Consider the following 15,242-nt stretch of genomic DNA (forward strand, 5'->3'; position numbering starts at 1 on the left):
GAAAGTAATGCGTGGTCAGCTAGTATGGGGAGAGGAGGGATGGTGAAGTCTGGGATGTGTGGTATAAGAGCGGGAGACCCCATGAGGTAATCCGCCGTACTAGTGCCTCCCCCATGCGGAAAAGATGTAAGGCCTGCGGCCATCTGGACAGCCCATTATATATAACCAGCTCATGCACAGCCCCCATCTCCAAGAAGTGTCTACCATATGGTGTTGCATTCCCCATATCCTGGTTGGCCCTCTGGAGAGCAATGAGGAAGTCCTCGTGCTCTTCACGTCTTCGTCGTTCCTTTTCTTTTTGTGACATGTCTCCTCTTCAAGTTGGCTTAGTCTTGAGGGTGCTCTCCAAATGAAGCTAAATTCGCTTCATTTGAAGCTCATGTTCATGTTGCAATCGTGCCGCCTCCATAGCGAGAACATGCTCAGGAGATGGAATAGAAGGTTGGGGTTGTGAACTAGGTGGTGGTTGTGAAGAAGATAGTGGTTGTGAGAATAAGAAGGTGGAGGTGGCGGTGGTGGTGGTTTTGAAACCACTTGTTTGGCCAATTGGAAAGCCAAGGAACGGGGCATTGCCTCCCCTATGTAGATATCCAACTCTGCATGTGTCATCACAAGTTGCGGCAGTGTAGAAGTAGCCACCATTGGAGTTGTAGTAGTAGTGTTAGTCGATGTAGAGAGCACTTCTTGAGATTCACTAGTCTCTTTCTTTCTAGTCTCCTCTTGCTTTTCCACAGTGGGAGCATTTAGGGTTTTTTCAGAATGCAAAGAAACTATCTACTATGCCCTTGGGGCAAAAATAAACCATCCACACACAAAAAAAATCTTGCTTTATAGAAGGTGATCAAGCTCAAAGCTTGGATACCAATGTTACATGCGGAAGCTTAAGGAACGAAAAACAAAAAAGGTATTAGAAGAACACTAACCTTTACCTAACAAAAATTATAGAAATAGAAAAAGGACTGAGAACACCCTTATATAGGAGCTGATTTGCTGGCTGACTGGGGGCAGAACAGGCCGAACAGCCTGTAGGGTCGATCGTGGACAAGAAAAAGGTGTTACTTGCTTTTTCTCTAGGCGCCCTTCACATGTGGTCCTTGATCTTCAGAGTAGATGCCCTTTCCCTCATGGTCCCCATGCGTGGGTGGCCAATGGGCTGTTCTAGACCCAAAATGAGTGACATTACCAATTGCCTCTTGGACTATGGTGTTGCTAGTACCTTCTATAAGGATTTGCACACACCGGCAACACATTTGACCTAGACTTGACGATGGGCACCCGACCAATGCCCTAATAAATATCCGGGTCATTACAACGCGTTAAATTTATAGGGCTAGGGTTAGATCTCAGCATTCAGTCACAAATCTGCAGTGCCAGTCCCTGCTTAGTAGAGAAAAGCCTGAATCAGCAGTTGGCAGCCCCGTCACAGCAGGATTTAGCCACGTATAGCTTGGAGAAGCAAGTGCAATCAAGTTGCATGCAGTAGAAGCATTCAGGAGTCCAAATTTACTCCAGATCAGAGCAATCATTGTAAATAATTCATTCATTTAGTTAATTATACAATACAGCACTAGATGAATTTGTTGCTTTCTCTTTGTGCAAGCTCAATTCGTGCATTAAATTAGCGTTAGTCGCAGTACATAATCAGCACGCTTCCGCAATAGCATGTAATCCATAGTACAAGCTTGTGGATAATCCACATTCACCAAGTGGCGGAGTACAATGGAATGAAATGAAAATATTTCAAGGGAATTGGTCAAACCATAAATGGTTGCCGATAAAGCTTTCAACATCTTACTTCAAGAGATTGCTTGCAGCTTCCCTCCCTATTTATTTTCCAAGAAAAGATCTTTCATTAGTCATTAAAGAAAAAACATCCGCAAACACGACCTACGGCCACACAATGGGGCATCCCGTCAAGCAATGCTCCAAGAAACTCACTGCTTCCACCCCAGCCTCAACCTGGGTGCTTGTTGTCGAGACCGACCCAATAGAGCCTTCCCAGCGCAATCCAGTTAGTACTGTCATTTGCAGAACAGTAGAAGTTAAGCCGTCGGGGACTACCCCTGAGCTTGAAACTCAGCAGGAAGGGGCTCCAATAAAGGGCGAACAACTCCTTAGGTGCTACGGCACTTTAGCAGGACACCCTGTCGTAGTCTTATTTGATTGCAGCAACACTGAGGACATTATTTCTGAGCAACTTGCTCAACAAGCCCGCTTCAATTTGACATTGATAGACAAAACAATCACCAGATATAGTGATGGAATGAGTCTTCAGGGGTTAAGTGCATTGCACAGAATGCAACATTGGTATTCCCTCAAGTGGAGTTTACATGAGATTTCTTAGTCACACCATTTGATTGGTGCAGACATGATTTTGGGTGTAAATTCGTTTAGACAATGCAAATCATGGGATGATAACTTTTTGTGGATTACAAAAACAGTACTGAAAACAGTCATCATCCAACGAAATCTTGACAGGGCTTTGCAGTCTATGATCTCTAGTGTACAATCCAATAATCTAACAATGTGATTCTTCAGATTATGGTTGCTGTGGCTGGGACTATCCAGATGACTAACTTTTCTCACGATCATGCATAGGCTATACCACGCAAGCGATGCAAAGCTAGAAGACACAAGACCAACCAATCGAAAAGCTTTTGGGACCTCCCACTATCCACTGGACCCCACAATTTTGTCACCCAGCTCATCAGCCAAAAGCCACATTTCGATAGATACCATGCCCAGGACCATGGTACCTAAAGAGAATGTAGGAGAGAGGGAAAGCTTGAGTTCCTTGCAAGCAAATACACACACACAAGAGAGAGCAAGACACAAGAGAGAGAGATGGCTGAATTTTCTTCTATCTTCTTCTCTTCTCTACAACCATATATCTAAAATGATAAAAGTACATACTATAAGGGAAAGTACCTCCTATAATAACATATAATGGTCGGTCCATAGTGTAAACACGACTATATGAGCTAGCGCTATAACTATGCCATAACTCTAGTACTCCAAAGTAGCTGTCACACAGCCTGTCATCCACTGGCGGCATATCAACCATAATCTCACTAACCATGCCAGTGGCATAAGTGCGGAAGCTATCACCCAGACGGGTCATCAATGTCCACAGCACTAGTTGAGATCGATATCTCAACACGCTCCCTCGAGCTTAACTCCACACACTGCACTGCAAGCAGGCTTCTAAACCTGTGAAGCTTCTCTGTGCCCGATGCCTTTGTGAAGATGTCAGCCACCTGATCCTTTGTGCTTACAGATATCAGATCTACATCACCTGCTAGAACCTTCAATAATAATGCACCTCAATGTGCTTCGTTCTAGCATGGTATACCGGATTACTGGCCAGCTGTATGCTACTCATGTTGTCACAATAAATAACAACTGCCCTATCTACAGGCTCACCCATATCACCAAGTAGCTTCTTAAAAGCAAGCTACCTCACAAGCTGCCAGCCTCTGTACTCGATAAAGCAACTATTGACTGTTTCTTACTGCTCCAACTCACAGCAGCACTCCCAAACAAAAACATAAAGCCATCGGTAGACCTCCTATCTGCAACACACTAATCCAATCAACATCTATGTACCCATGTAGTTGTATCTCTGTACCAGCCTCATAGAAAAGTCCATAATCAATTGTGAAATTTATATACTTGAGAATCCATCTAGCCGCATCCAAGTGTACTTCCCAAGGACCTGCATAAACTGACTCACAAGTCCAACAACATAGCTCAAGTCTGACCTAGTAATGGTCATGCAGATCAAGCTACCCACTATGCGCCTGTACATAGTGGGGTCCTCCAAAAGCTCACTTGTATCTGTGGAAAGCTTTGTTCTGCTCCATGGCACTGAAATAGACTTACAGTCTATCATACCATACTTGGATAACATGTTCAAGCCATACTGTTTCTGTAATAACAAAAAGCCATGAGGTGATCTCACCACCTCTATGCCCAAGAAATATCGCAGCTCACCCAAATCCTTCATCTCAAACTTCTGCTTCAAAAGCCTCCTGACATCATATCAGGATCACTATCACCAGTGATAATCATCATAAATGACTAATAGCATGATCCCTCTATCTATCTTTTTTACATAAAGTGAAAAATTTACATTGGATATTTGAAATCCAGTGGTAACAAGATACTCTCCGATCTTGTTTAACCATGCTCTGGGTGCCTACTTCAAGCCATACAGGGCTTTACGTAACTTGTACACAAATTTGGGTGTCAATGAGAATGCTTCATTGTTGAATCTCTTGGGTCTATTAATGCATTGGTGGAAGATGATGATTTAGTGAGCATCTGTCTGAATGGGCTTGGCAAAGAGTACAAGCCATTATTTAAGACCTTCATTGTAGTCAGAGAGAATGTTCTTAATTTTCAGGACTTGGGTCTATGTTGATCATAAAAGAAAAGTCTCTGGGTAAGGACTCTTCTTCACAAAGCAAGAACACATCAGAGGTGGCTTTCCACTATGCCTGAAGTAAAGGCAACCATGTTTGTGTATGGAACAGGTGTTATTACAGATATTGACATATGGCACAAATGCATTGGTCATGTGAATATACAACGACTGAAGTCTATGCAAGCCCAAAATATTGTTGTAGGTTTGTCAAAGTTTAAGGTTGATGGTATGCATAAAGTATGTGAAACATGCCAGCTTGGTAAGTAGGCCAAACATGCTTTCCCACAAGAAAAGCATGTCAATGTAAGGCCATTAGATGCTATACATTTAGATGTATGGGGACCGACCAAGAATGCAACAATTGCAGGTTACAGATATTATGTTACATTCATTAATGATCGCACTAGGAAAGTGTGGATTTATTTCATAAAGAAGAAAAGTTTAAGGTTGATGGTATGCATAAGGTATGTGAAACATGCCAGCTTGGTAAGTAGGCCAAACATGCTTTCCCACATGAAAAGCATGTCAATGTAAGGCCATTAGATGCTATACATTTAGATGTATGGGGACCGACCAAGAATGCAACAATTGCAGGTTACAGATATTATGTTACATTCATTAATGATCGCACTAGGAAAGTGTGGATTTATTTCATAAAGAAGAAAAGTGAGGTGTTTGCTCACTTTCAGAGATTTAAAGTCTTGGTCGAGAAGGAAAAAGGCATACAAATAAAATGCATGAGATCAGATGGCGGGGAAGAGTATTTCTCCAATGAGTTCAGTGATTTCTTGAGAAAGCAAGGAATCAAGAGAGAGTTTACATGGAGGTACACTCCGTTAACAGAAAGGTATTGCAAAAAGAAAAAATAGGCACATTGCAGAAGTGGCACGTGCCTTGATGTCTAAAAAGAATATGCCACATTATTTTTGGGCAGAAGCAGTAGCAACTGTTGTGTACATTATGAACAGGATCCCCACTGCAGCTGTTCATGGTATGACGCCTGAACAGAAGTTTACAGGCATAAAACCGGATATGTCTCACTTGAAAGTGTTTGGGTGTATTGTATGTACATGTTCCCGACGAAGTGAGAACAAAGTTGGATCCAAAGGCAGCGAAATACATCTTCATTGGTTATGCTTTGGAGCAGAAAGGTTATAGATATTATAACCCTATCATTCGTGAGATGCGAGTAAGCAGAGATGTTGTCTTTGATGAGATGAGTAGCTGGTATGCACCAACAGTGAAGGCAACTGAAGATGTGGATGTAAGAAGTACTGATGCTACACCACATGTAGAATAGCAATCACAGGTGCGTAGTGGACATGGAGAGTTCTCTAGTAGTGGATCCAATGTTAGTCCATTGTCAGGTAGGTTGAGGACAGATGTAGGTAATATGGGTGAGCCCGTGGATTGGGCAGTTGTTATTTATTGTAACAACATGAGCTACTTGGTGATATGAGTTGTCATTGCTATGGCTGCAGTAAAGGGTTGGTCTTTATATCAGATGGATGTAAAGAATGTCATCTTGCATGGTGATTTGCAAGATGTATACACGACGCATCCACCAGGTTATGAGAGTGATGCACAACTTCAGCAGCACATGTATGTCACCACGTGTGACCAGAGTACATGTACATACACCCAAGGTCAACAATACATAATGCAAACACTATCTACACTCCCAAAATGTATTACTGCACTGCAATAACCAGATTTCGAGCAGAGACAATTCTCAACCAGGACTTCCCGAAGTTGCCAAAAACACCTTGCAATGACCAAAACACGCTCGAAACGCGATTCTGGCCGCAAAACTTTAGTACAAAGTATTGCGCACCTTACAAGCACCTCCAAGCCTGCAAAGACAACTCCTCAATCGGAGATGGGTAGCTCTCGGAGCTACCTAGGAGATGTTGTACCTAAACAAGGAGGGGAAGAGATCATGATGCTCTGACCCGTGTACCACTTCCTTGCTTGCTTTATTCTTGCCTCTTGCTTGCCTCCTTAGCTCTCACACGAACCGGAGCTTTGATACCATAAGAAAAATGCGGATAAAAGGAAGAGCTTGAATTTCTTGCAAGTAAACACACACACACACACACAAGAGAGAGCAAGTGGATGGCTGAATTTTCTTCTATCTTCTTCTCTTATCTACAACCATATATCTAAAAAGATAAGGGTACATACTATAAGGAAAAATACTCTCCTACAATAACATACTATGGTTGGTCCATAGTGTAAACACGAACCCTATAACTATGCCATAACTCTAGTACTCCAAAGTGGATGTCACACAGCCTGTCATTCACTAGCGGCATATCAACCATAATCTCACCAACCATGCCCAGTGGCATAATTGCGGAAGCTATCACCCAAGCGAGTCATCAATGTCCGCAGCACTAGTGGAGCTTGATATCTCAACAGTACCTCCCGACATTCCAAAAGCATATTCCGACAAGAGCCTCAAGAAACTGACGCAAGATTCCAATGACATCACCAACCCCATCGTTAAGCTAAGCAAGAGGGGATGTCACATGCATCAGCAATTGGTGGATGCCATGGACATACTATACCAACACAAATGCAAGGCCCCAAGGCAGACACCAAGCATCTTGTGAGCCCTTGTCAAGGGACGAGTTACTAGTGTACCTCCAAGGCATAGTCAGAGTCGTGCATGACAAGCACACGGGTCATGCACGTCCTGCACTCATTGTAACCCTCTTGATGTCACCCATTTTGGTTCTAGAACAGCCCATTGGCCACCAACAAATGGGGGCTATGAAGGAAAGGGTGCCCACAGTCGAGATCAAGGACCAGATGTGAAGGGGACCTGGAGAAAAAGCAAAGAACACCTTTTTCTTGTCCATGACCAACGCTACAGGCTGGTCGGCCTGTTCTACCACCAGTCGGCCAGCACATCAACCCCTATACAACGGTGTTCTCAGCCCTTTATGCCTCATCTCATCATTCTTGCACACAACAAGGTGATGCCACTGTCCGAGGCAGCCCTGAACCCTAAATGCAAGCCAGGAAGAGCTCTACATGCAGTCCAAATCAGCATTGATGTAAAAACACAGCCAAATCAGCCTGTAGGAGCAAAAAATACAGCACATAGAACTCTAAGTGCAACATGCCAAATCCAGGATTATAAATAGTAGTGCTAGGTTTAGATCCAGATCTACAGTGCCAAGTCCTTGTGGATGGAGCAGAGTAAAGCTTGGATCAGCAATTGGCAACCCTGGCACAACAGGTTTCAACTGTGTGCAGCTTGTTTCAACAAGTATAATCTTGTCACATGCATCAATAGTTCTTAAACCGTAGCATTCATGAGTCCAGATCGTTGTAAATGTTCATCCATTTAGATAATATATATAGTAGATTTGTTTATTATCCAACAAAAATCTATTTGGAGGTGGTTCCAACTCCCACTGGACAGCCCAGGTGTCTAAACACTACTCCTTTGTGCACAACTTGACATCACCAGCTATGCAACACAAAAGACTCATCCTCAGTCAGACTGATAGCCTCATAACTGCTCCACTTGGCCAACCGATTGTAAGCCCAAAAATAATGTCATAAAAGCCATTTAGTGCTCCGCTAAAAAGGTACACAAACCTTGGCCCCTTGCTTAGGCTGCCTAAAACTGGTCCAAATTTGCATATAATTAGCCAACTAATCCCCAGGTGGCACACAATTAATTGGTGCACATGAAATGGCGTTTCTCAAAGGAACCCTGCAGACTTCTGCTAAGGTCCACGACATGGAGTTGAATTTGCAGGGGTAAATAAAGCACCATTAGTGTGGGCACTACCCAATTTCTTCATCAGTACAATCCCTTGATCCACTAGTACATTCAAACCTTCCGGGGCGACATATAGGAGCTAGTGGTGATCACAAATAATCATGGGATCTCGAATGTACCAATGGTGTCAGCAATCCGGCTTAGGTGGTTGGCACAGCACGGTACTGAAGTATGCTCCCAATAAGTCAGAGGCTCCCAAACACAAGCCAGACTCCAAATTTAGATTCAGCACTGGCAGCTCTTTTGGACAGATTTTCAGCCATCTTCTTTGATGATTGGTTTCCACCTCACTTGCTGCCCTCTTGACCAAGAGAACCATACCATTGAGTTCATAGCCGATGCTCGGCCATGTACACTGTAACTTCCCGTACCACCTGGAAGGCATCTTGAGCAGTCTTGAATCATGTCTTTTGTCCAAACAAGATGTCTTGTCTAGCATCTTGATGAGTGCCTATGGCGATGAGTACTATCTACGAAATCAATCTCTCCAAGCTGCTTCACCTTGAAGAAGATGCTCAACCATCTCTGATTAGGGTTTTGAAATAAGGGTGAGATTCTGAAAAAAAAAAGAAATGATATCTTACCGGCGGGGATCATACTAGCCAGTGCATTTAAAAGCATAGTGCTCCTCTGTCCTCGCCTGTGTCACATAGCTTGTGCTGTAAGCACCCCTTGACAGTGTTTCCATATAGCATATCTTGCATCCTAGACAACGTGAGCAAAGAAAGAAAGGAAGAAAGATTTATCAGGCATGCATAAGGCTAGAATGGCCTATAAGAGTAGAGACCAAGGTGGCACATAATGTATGCAATCTGTAAAAATTGGAGGATGTATAGCATCCCGTAGAGCTGTCATAACAAAAAAAGAAAATGCCATCTATCAGTATACATCCATTGGGCATGCTGGCATGTAGCAGGAAAAAAACTAAAACTGAAAACTATTATATTAGAGAGTAGTCAGAAAAAAATGAGGCAAACTGTATGAATTCAGTGTTCCTAGGACATGGTATCACATGATTACAGACATATTATTACAAATACTGGGGGAGGGAGGGGAGGAAGTACATGCATGCCTGCCTTCCTGCACATGTGTGCATGTGAGCACACGTGTGCATGTAAGCACGTGCGCATGCAAGATAGATAGTTCTTGTTTGTCCTCGGACAACCAATATATGCTCTATGGGACCTGAGACAAGCATACAAAGTGTGGAGCATACACGGTATGCAGAAGAATATCAAATGTAACTGTACTATGCTAGTGCTGGTTGGGAAGCTGATCTCGACAGGCTAAGACATGGGTGAAAAAGGTGCCCATGGCAGTCAAAAGTGATTGTTTATCTAGCATATCATGCAGAGTAAGAAATCCCTCCACAACAAGGTGGAATTTCTCTCTGATGTGTTTGAAACCTGGATAGAATAAGAGAGACCTGGAGAGTGAGAGGGGGAGAGAGAGAGAAGCAGCAGCAAAACACAAACTAATCACAATTCTATACCAGGTTGATCAGAGAAAATAATGTCTACCCATCGTAGAAGATGCTCAGCTGCAACAATCGCCAAAAGGTAGCCACTTATTGATCTATTGATGGTAGATACAATAACAGCTCCATCTGCTTTTGCCAGTGCAGATAATGAGTGCAGAAACATCTTCGGATCTGTCACATGCTCTATCACCTACATATAGCATAGAAAGACCTAATATTTGTCAGTCTCAACCTGTGGAATCAGAGCTTAGTATGAGCTGAGCCACTCTCATACAATTTTGAAGCATCGTGTGCCTTTTACCAACCATTAGGAGACATTGTCTTGGAACCATTCATGCAAAAAAGTGGATTCTTTCAGGTTGCATAGCATCACAATACCTCAAGTGAAATCACTACATCAAACGGCTGCCGGTGTTCCTGTGCTAGTTGCTCTGTTAAAGGCAGTAATCCATACTCAGTAATAACATGCCAGGAAAAAATAAACATGATACAAAAAATAAACAGGAAAAAGTAGTGTTCTCAAGTGGATAGATTCGCACCAGCAGTTGTGCAGACATACTCTATGGAAGCAGTAAGAGGATCCTTCATCTGCACACAATAGTAGATTCTTCTCATGCAAACCCAAAAAAAAAACAGAAAATCTCATTCAAGCCTTTAATGAGGTAAGACTAACTCTGGTTTCCTCTATTATCTTACAACTCCAGAAGGCACAACATGATACAGGCACCTACATCCGTAGGGCTTGTTTTAGTTTATGACGCCCTCAAGCAGCATTTGCACAAACCATACACATAAAAACTAATCAAAGGGAGGTTGTTTGCAAGCTCACCACCCAACCATAGCTTTGTCTGAAGCACCCCCAAGCCTGAGGCTAGGCCTACACCAACAATGCACATTGTCCAGACCCCAATGGAGCCCATTATCCAAGTGTCTAGCTTGTTCTCCTACTCTAGGTCCTGATCTCCCAACTAGAGAGAACCAATTATAAGCATAAAAACTCACCTAAATAGGCTTGGAGTCAGTAATACAAGCAACTAATAAAAGCACGCTTGAACCATTTTACATAAAGCCAATTTTTCTTTCCCACGAAACGCAATCCTTCTCTTAGTAAAAAGAAGAAGAATTGCATAATAATAGATTAAAGCCCTTTTCAAAGGAGAGAAAAAATAAAAATCAGGGGTTATCATACATAGACAAGTGGGATGCTATTCAGGAGTGAGCGCTGGAGCTTCTTCCCCTGTTAGCGCCCCTGTTGCCTTCACCTTCGCTCAGCATGGCCTATGGAGTTCTCACAGCTGGGGTAAGTCCTCCAGCTTGGGGACTTCAACACAAGGACAGGAGTCAGCAGGTCCCACTACTCTATCTGGATGACCCTATCAGACTACAGAAGCTGGACATCACTGACACGGGGCTGCAGAGATCATCACAGGACCGTGAGGAGATCAAGGTGTATGGGAGATATTTCTTAGCCCTGGGAGCTGCACATGGTCTCCTTATCTATAACAGGATGTCCCAATGGCCCTCCTCCGACGCCCTCACCTCCTTCCCCCACTCAGGAGTTACTAGTACCTTGGACTACCTTATGGGATCTCCGGCTTTGGCACACCTTCCCAACTTCTCCATCCCACCATCCCCCTTTGAAGCTGACCATGCCTACCTCTCTTTCACCCTTACCTGCACACCACCCGTCCCTCCGCCACCACCCTCCATCTCACATTACACCCAAGTCCATTTTCATCACGAGCTTGACATTGTTTACTCCAACCACATCTACCACCAACTCCAAGATGTGGAACCTAATGTTCCCCTACCCACCCTCACATCACAGCTCACCACCATACTCCACACATCCGCCACCACTTCTTTCATCTACACATGGAGATCTACTGCCAGGCCACCTTGCGGTTCCATGCTCTAGAACTATTGGTGTAGTGATGAATGCCGAGCCACACGCTCCCGTCTTAAGCATGAGATACAGATTGGGCAAATCATGAAGCGCCAAGCGCAACGGATTTTTCAACGGCTCACCCAACGCAAATAAGAGTTCTACGGTCGGAAAGAGGATGAGTTACACCGATTTTTCTTAGGGCCAAACTGAAAAGAGGCCTGGAGGAAACTCCGAGAGCATCGCCCCCCCCACACCTATCACCTGCCCGGACACATGGCACTCCTATGCACGCTCCCTCTATCATATCCCCCATTAGCCACCCCTACCCCCACCACTAGATCCCCGCCCCACCACCTCCACCTTCTTCACAAAGGGCATGGTCCTCAAGGCCATTCATAGACTACATAATGGGCGAGCTCAGGATCATGAGGGACTCACTGCCGAGTACATCTCGCATGTCGATGATACCCTAGCACCCCTACTAGCCTACATGTTCAATAGAGCCCTTTGTGAAGGATTTCCACCCTCTTGGTCCACCAACACCATCACCCCCATCCTCAAAGCCGGAGATCCACTTGATCCTAATAATTATAGGACGATCATGATTGGCACACATTGGCCAAACTCTATGGATCGGTGCTAGAGGCGGAGCTCAGTTCATTTGCAGAGAGACAGGGATGCAGAGCCTCAACTTTCAAGACAGGCAAGCTTTCAGAGGAGCTACTCTATCCTTGACCACATCTTCACCCTCCGTGCCATCATCAAGAAGGGTAGAGCAGAACATGAGAGGATTTATTGCTACTTTGTGGATTTCCGCAAAGCTTTTTATACTGTACCTCGAACCCGCCTCCTACACCGTCTACAGGAGATAGGAGTCCCATCTAACATGGTTTGGAGCATCATCGCCCTCTATGAGTCCGTCGCCGGACGAGTGAGAGCCCCAGGAGGTACATCATAGGAGATTTCCAGCACTATTGGGGTGAAACAGGGCTACCCTCTATCACCCACTCTTTTTGGCCTCTACATTGATGCGATCTCGCGCTTCATTGACGGATTAGGCAAGGCTGGTCCCACACTGGCAGGCATACTCATTCCCATACTACTTTATGCAGATGGCATCGTCCTCCTCTCTGATTCAGCCAAAGGGCTTCAGAGACAGTTGGATGCCTTATAGGACTTCTGCACTCAGTGAGACCTCTCAGTTAACCTTGGTAAAACCAAGGTAATGATCTTCAATACTTCCCCCCTCACATCCAGATTGAGCTTAACATCCAGAGGGGATCCTGTGGAGATTGTCTCATCCTATGTCTACCTTAGGTGTCACTTTCAGTGGCCACACTTCACCATGCTTCCCGCAGCACATGCCAGAGTGACAAACGGATATGCAGCCCTGAGCTTACTTGAGCGGCAGTGCTTCCATGCACATTTCTAGGAGCCCAGGACGAAGGGTTGGCTTTTTGACACCTTCGTCACACCAGCCTTGATGTATGGAGCAGCCCTCTAGGGGCCAAATTTATCCAATGAGGATTGGCAACGAGTTGAGGGGCCCCATGTCATGATGTTCTCCCATATGATCCGTAGCAAATCAGTCCCATACCAGATTATCCAAGCAGAGTTTGCTGCAGCCCCGATGGTGGTGGATCACTCTTCCAGACAGTCACATACCTCCATCGCATCAATCACATGGATCCCCACAGGTACCCAAGGCTTGCCCTCGAGTCCTCGAGACAACTAGTGCTTGAGGGTCACTCTAGAGTATGGTATGCTTTAGTTTCCACTTGGTTCTCAGTATATGGGCTCCACATGGACCGCCTACCACCCCTTCAGTACAATTTGGACTCCCCTTTTCTCCGGCTCTCTCGTGAGGATACCAACCCAGTTATCCGGTTAGATCTTCTCAACCTCTACACCCATTGCACATGGATCACACCTTCGGAGCTCCCAAGGAAGATGCACTTCTATAGAGATCGCTTCCTCACGCACACTGAGGATGGATTCATCCAGTAGCTTGGCTACCTGAGTATCCACATGTCCCATGCCATGCAGATTGCGATTGGCCAGATACAGGTTTCATCCCACCGCCTCAGAGTGGAGACAGGTAGAGCTTAGCGCGTCTTCAAAGCCGGGAAGCTCTTACAGAGACCCAAAGAGGAGAGGATCTACCAATTATGCCACATAGAGGTTGAGACAGAGGAGTATTACATATGCCGCTGCCCAGTATACTATGAGATCTGCGGGAGGTTTCACTGCCAATTTTGTGAGGGATTTGGTCCACTCTCGAGGATCATTGACTTCTCGAACCAGAGTTTCCTAGGGCTCTTGGTTGAGCTCCGCAAACACAGGGACACTTTCTTGAGAGAGCTTCGGCCCCAGCCACCCCGACTCCTCCCTCGCTAGACAACCATCACTAGTTTCTTCCGAACCTAGGAGGTGGAGAACACGTATAGAGTGGAGCTTGTGGACCCACCTCGAGCTGCTCTGGACCTACCTCGCCCGAGAGGAATTACCTCGGACTGGACCTCCGCATTCCAACGTACCTGACATCCCCAAACACCAGCCACGATCCCCTCATCAGCTCCGAGATATGGCGTGGTAATTCTTATCCGACCTACATGGCCGCGACATATCTTGAGCCAGATATGTGGTCGTGGTAGTGTGGCAATGTGTGATTGGTACACTTTAACTCACTAGAGATATACCAGACACAGATTCACAAAGCTTGAAAATGTCCCACTTTTGTGTCTAAACCACCCCGAAGTAGCTAGCTTATCATGCTACCGCCACTGGTGTCATAGATTTATTATATTCCTCTTTCACCCATCATTTAAAAATGATCTAGTTCCCACGCTATGAAACTTTTGAAAGAAAGATGCAACACACATGTGCTTCCTGTATTTGGTACATCCCCAAATTGTGCATGAAGGCTTTGCTCTTTGTATTTCCTTATGCTCAGATAGATCCAAGACATGCTCCACTGCAATCGAGCTATCTTTCCACGTGACGTAGCTTAGGGAGACCTCTCGGCCATACTCATTAGCCCCATGCTTGATATTTTAAAGAGTGGTATACCATCTACTGGAGATTGATGCTCCTCTCATGTTTCTATGTTCTTGGTATTCCATGATGAGTTTCCATGGACAGTTTTGTATCAACCCAGTGAGATAGCTATGTTTTTGTTTCTATTTTATTTTCCATTCCATGATGAGATATGTTGGAATTTAAGATGGGAATACAAGTGAGACATTCATGGTAAAAAGAATGTGATTGCATTGTTACAAATGAGCTTGTACATAGTGCTTATATAGCCATGAGAGGTACACTCAATGTGACTGGATACATTTCTGGGATGACATCACTGCTGATGGCATTTGGTGGTGGTGGATTACATTTTTGATCTTAGACTAAAAGATATCATATGCAAAATAATTAAAAAGGATAGGAACTACAAGTTAGGCATACTGCCAGCAAAACCCCCCTTAAGCCAAACTTGTGAAAGACACTCAATACATGGATTTAGCCTACAACTATCCTCCTTGAACCAATGAGATAGAGTCCCCCTTTTTATAACAATAGGATGTGTATACTCTTACAATAATCAAGGGAATGGATAAAAACAAAGGCTTATAAACCAAAAAGGGAGTGTACAAAA

At 44.5% G+C, this 15,242-nt stretch overlaps 1 protein-coding gene across 6 annotated transcripts in view; it reads right to left on the bottom strand.

The window, feature by feature from the left end:
- COQ3 (coenzyme Q 3) overlaps positions 1 to 15,242 on the bottom strand; it is a 52,507-nt gene that overhangs the window by 8,508 nt on the left and 28,757 nt on the right. Inside the window, exons 5-10 of one of the 6 annotated variants that reach the window (XM_086824636.1) lie at positions 10,245 to 10,293; positions 10,084 to 10,136; positions 9,718 to 9,895; positions 9,013 to 9,073; positions 8,810 to 8,865; positions 8,689 to 8,717 (exon numbers count right to left, since the gene is read on the bottom strand). In XM_086824636.1, coding sequence (XP_086680762.1) covers positions 8,704 to 8,717; positions 8,810 to 8,865; positions 9,013 to 9,073; positions 9,718 to 9,895; positions 10,084 to 10,136; positions 10,245 to 10,293 — 411 coding nt within the window. In that variant the 3' untranslated portion in view covers positions 8,689 to 8,703. Of the gene's footprint in view, positions 1 to 8,688; positions 8,718 to 8,809; positions 8,931 to 9,012; positions 9,074 to 9,717; positions 9,896 to 10,083; positions 10,137 to 10,244; positions 10,294 to 15,242 lie in introns of those variants that run through there. The other 5 variants (XR_015269923.1, XR_015269925.1, XR_015269924.1 and 2 more) reach the window with 5 other exon arrangements.

Source organism: Cibotium barometz, chromosome 31 (genome assembly GCF_041138505.1).
Source record: "Cibotium barometz isolate CiBa-2024 chromosome 31, ASM4113850v1, whole genome shotgun sequence".
In the NCBI taxonomy this organism is placed as follows: Eukaryota; Viridiplantae; Streptophyta; class Polypodiopsida; order Cyatheales; family Cibotiaceae; genus Cibotium; species Cibotium barometz.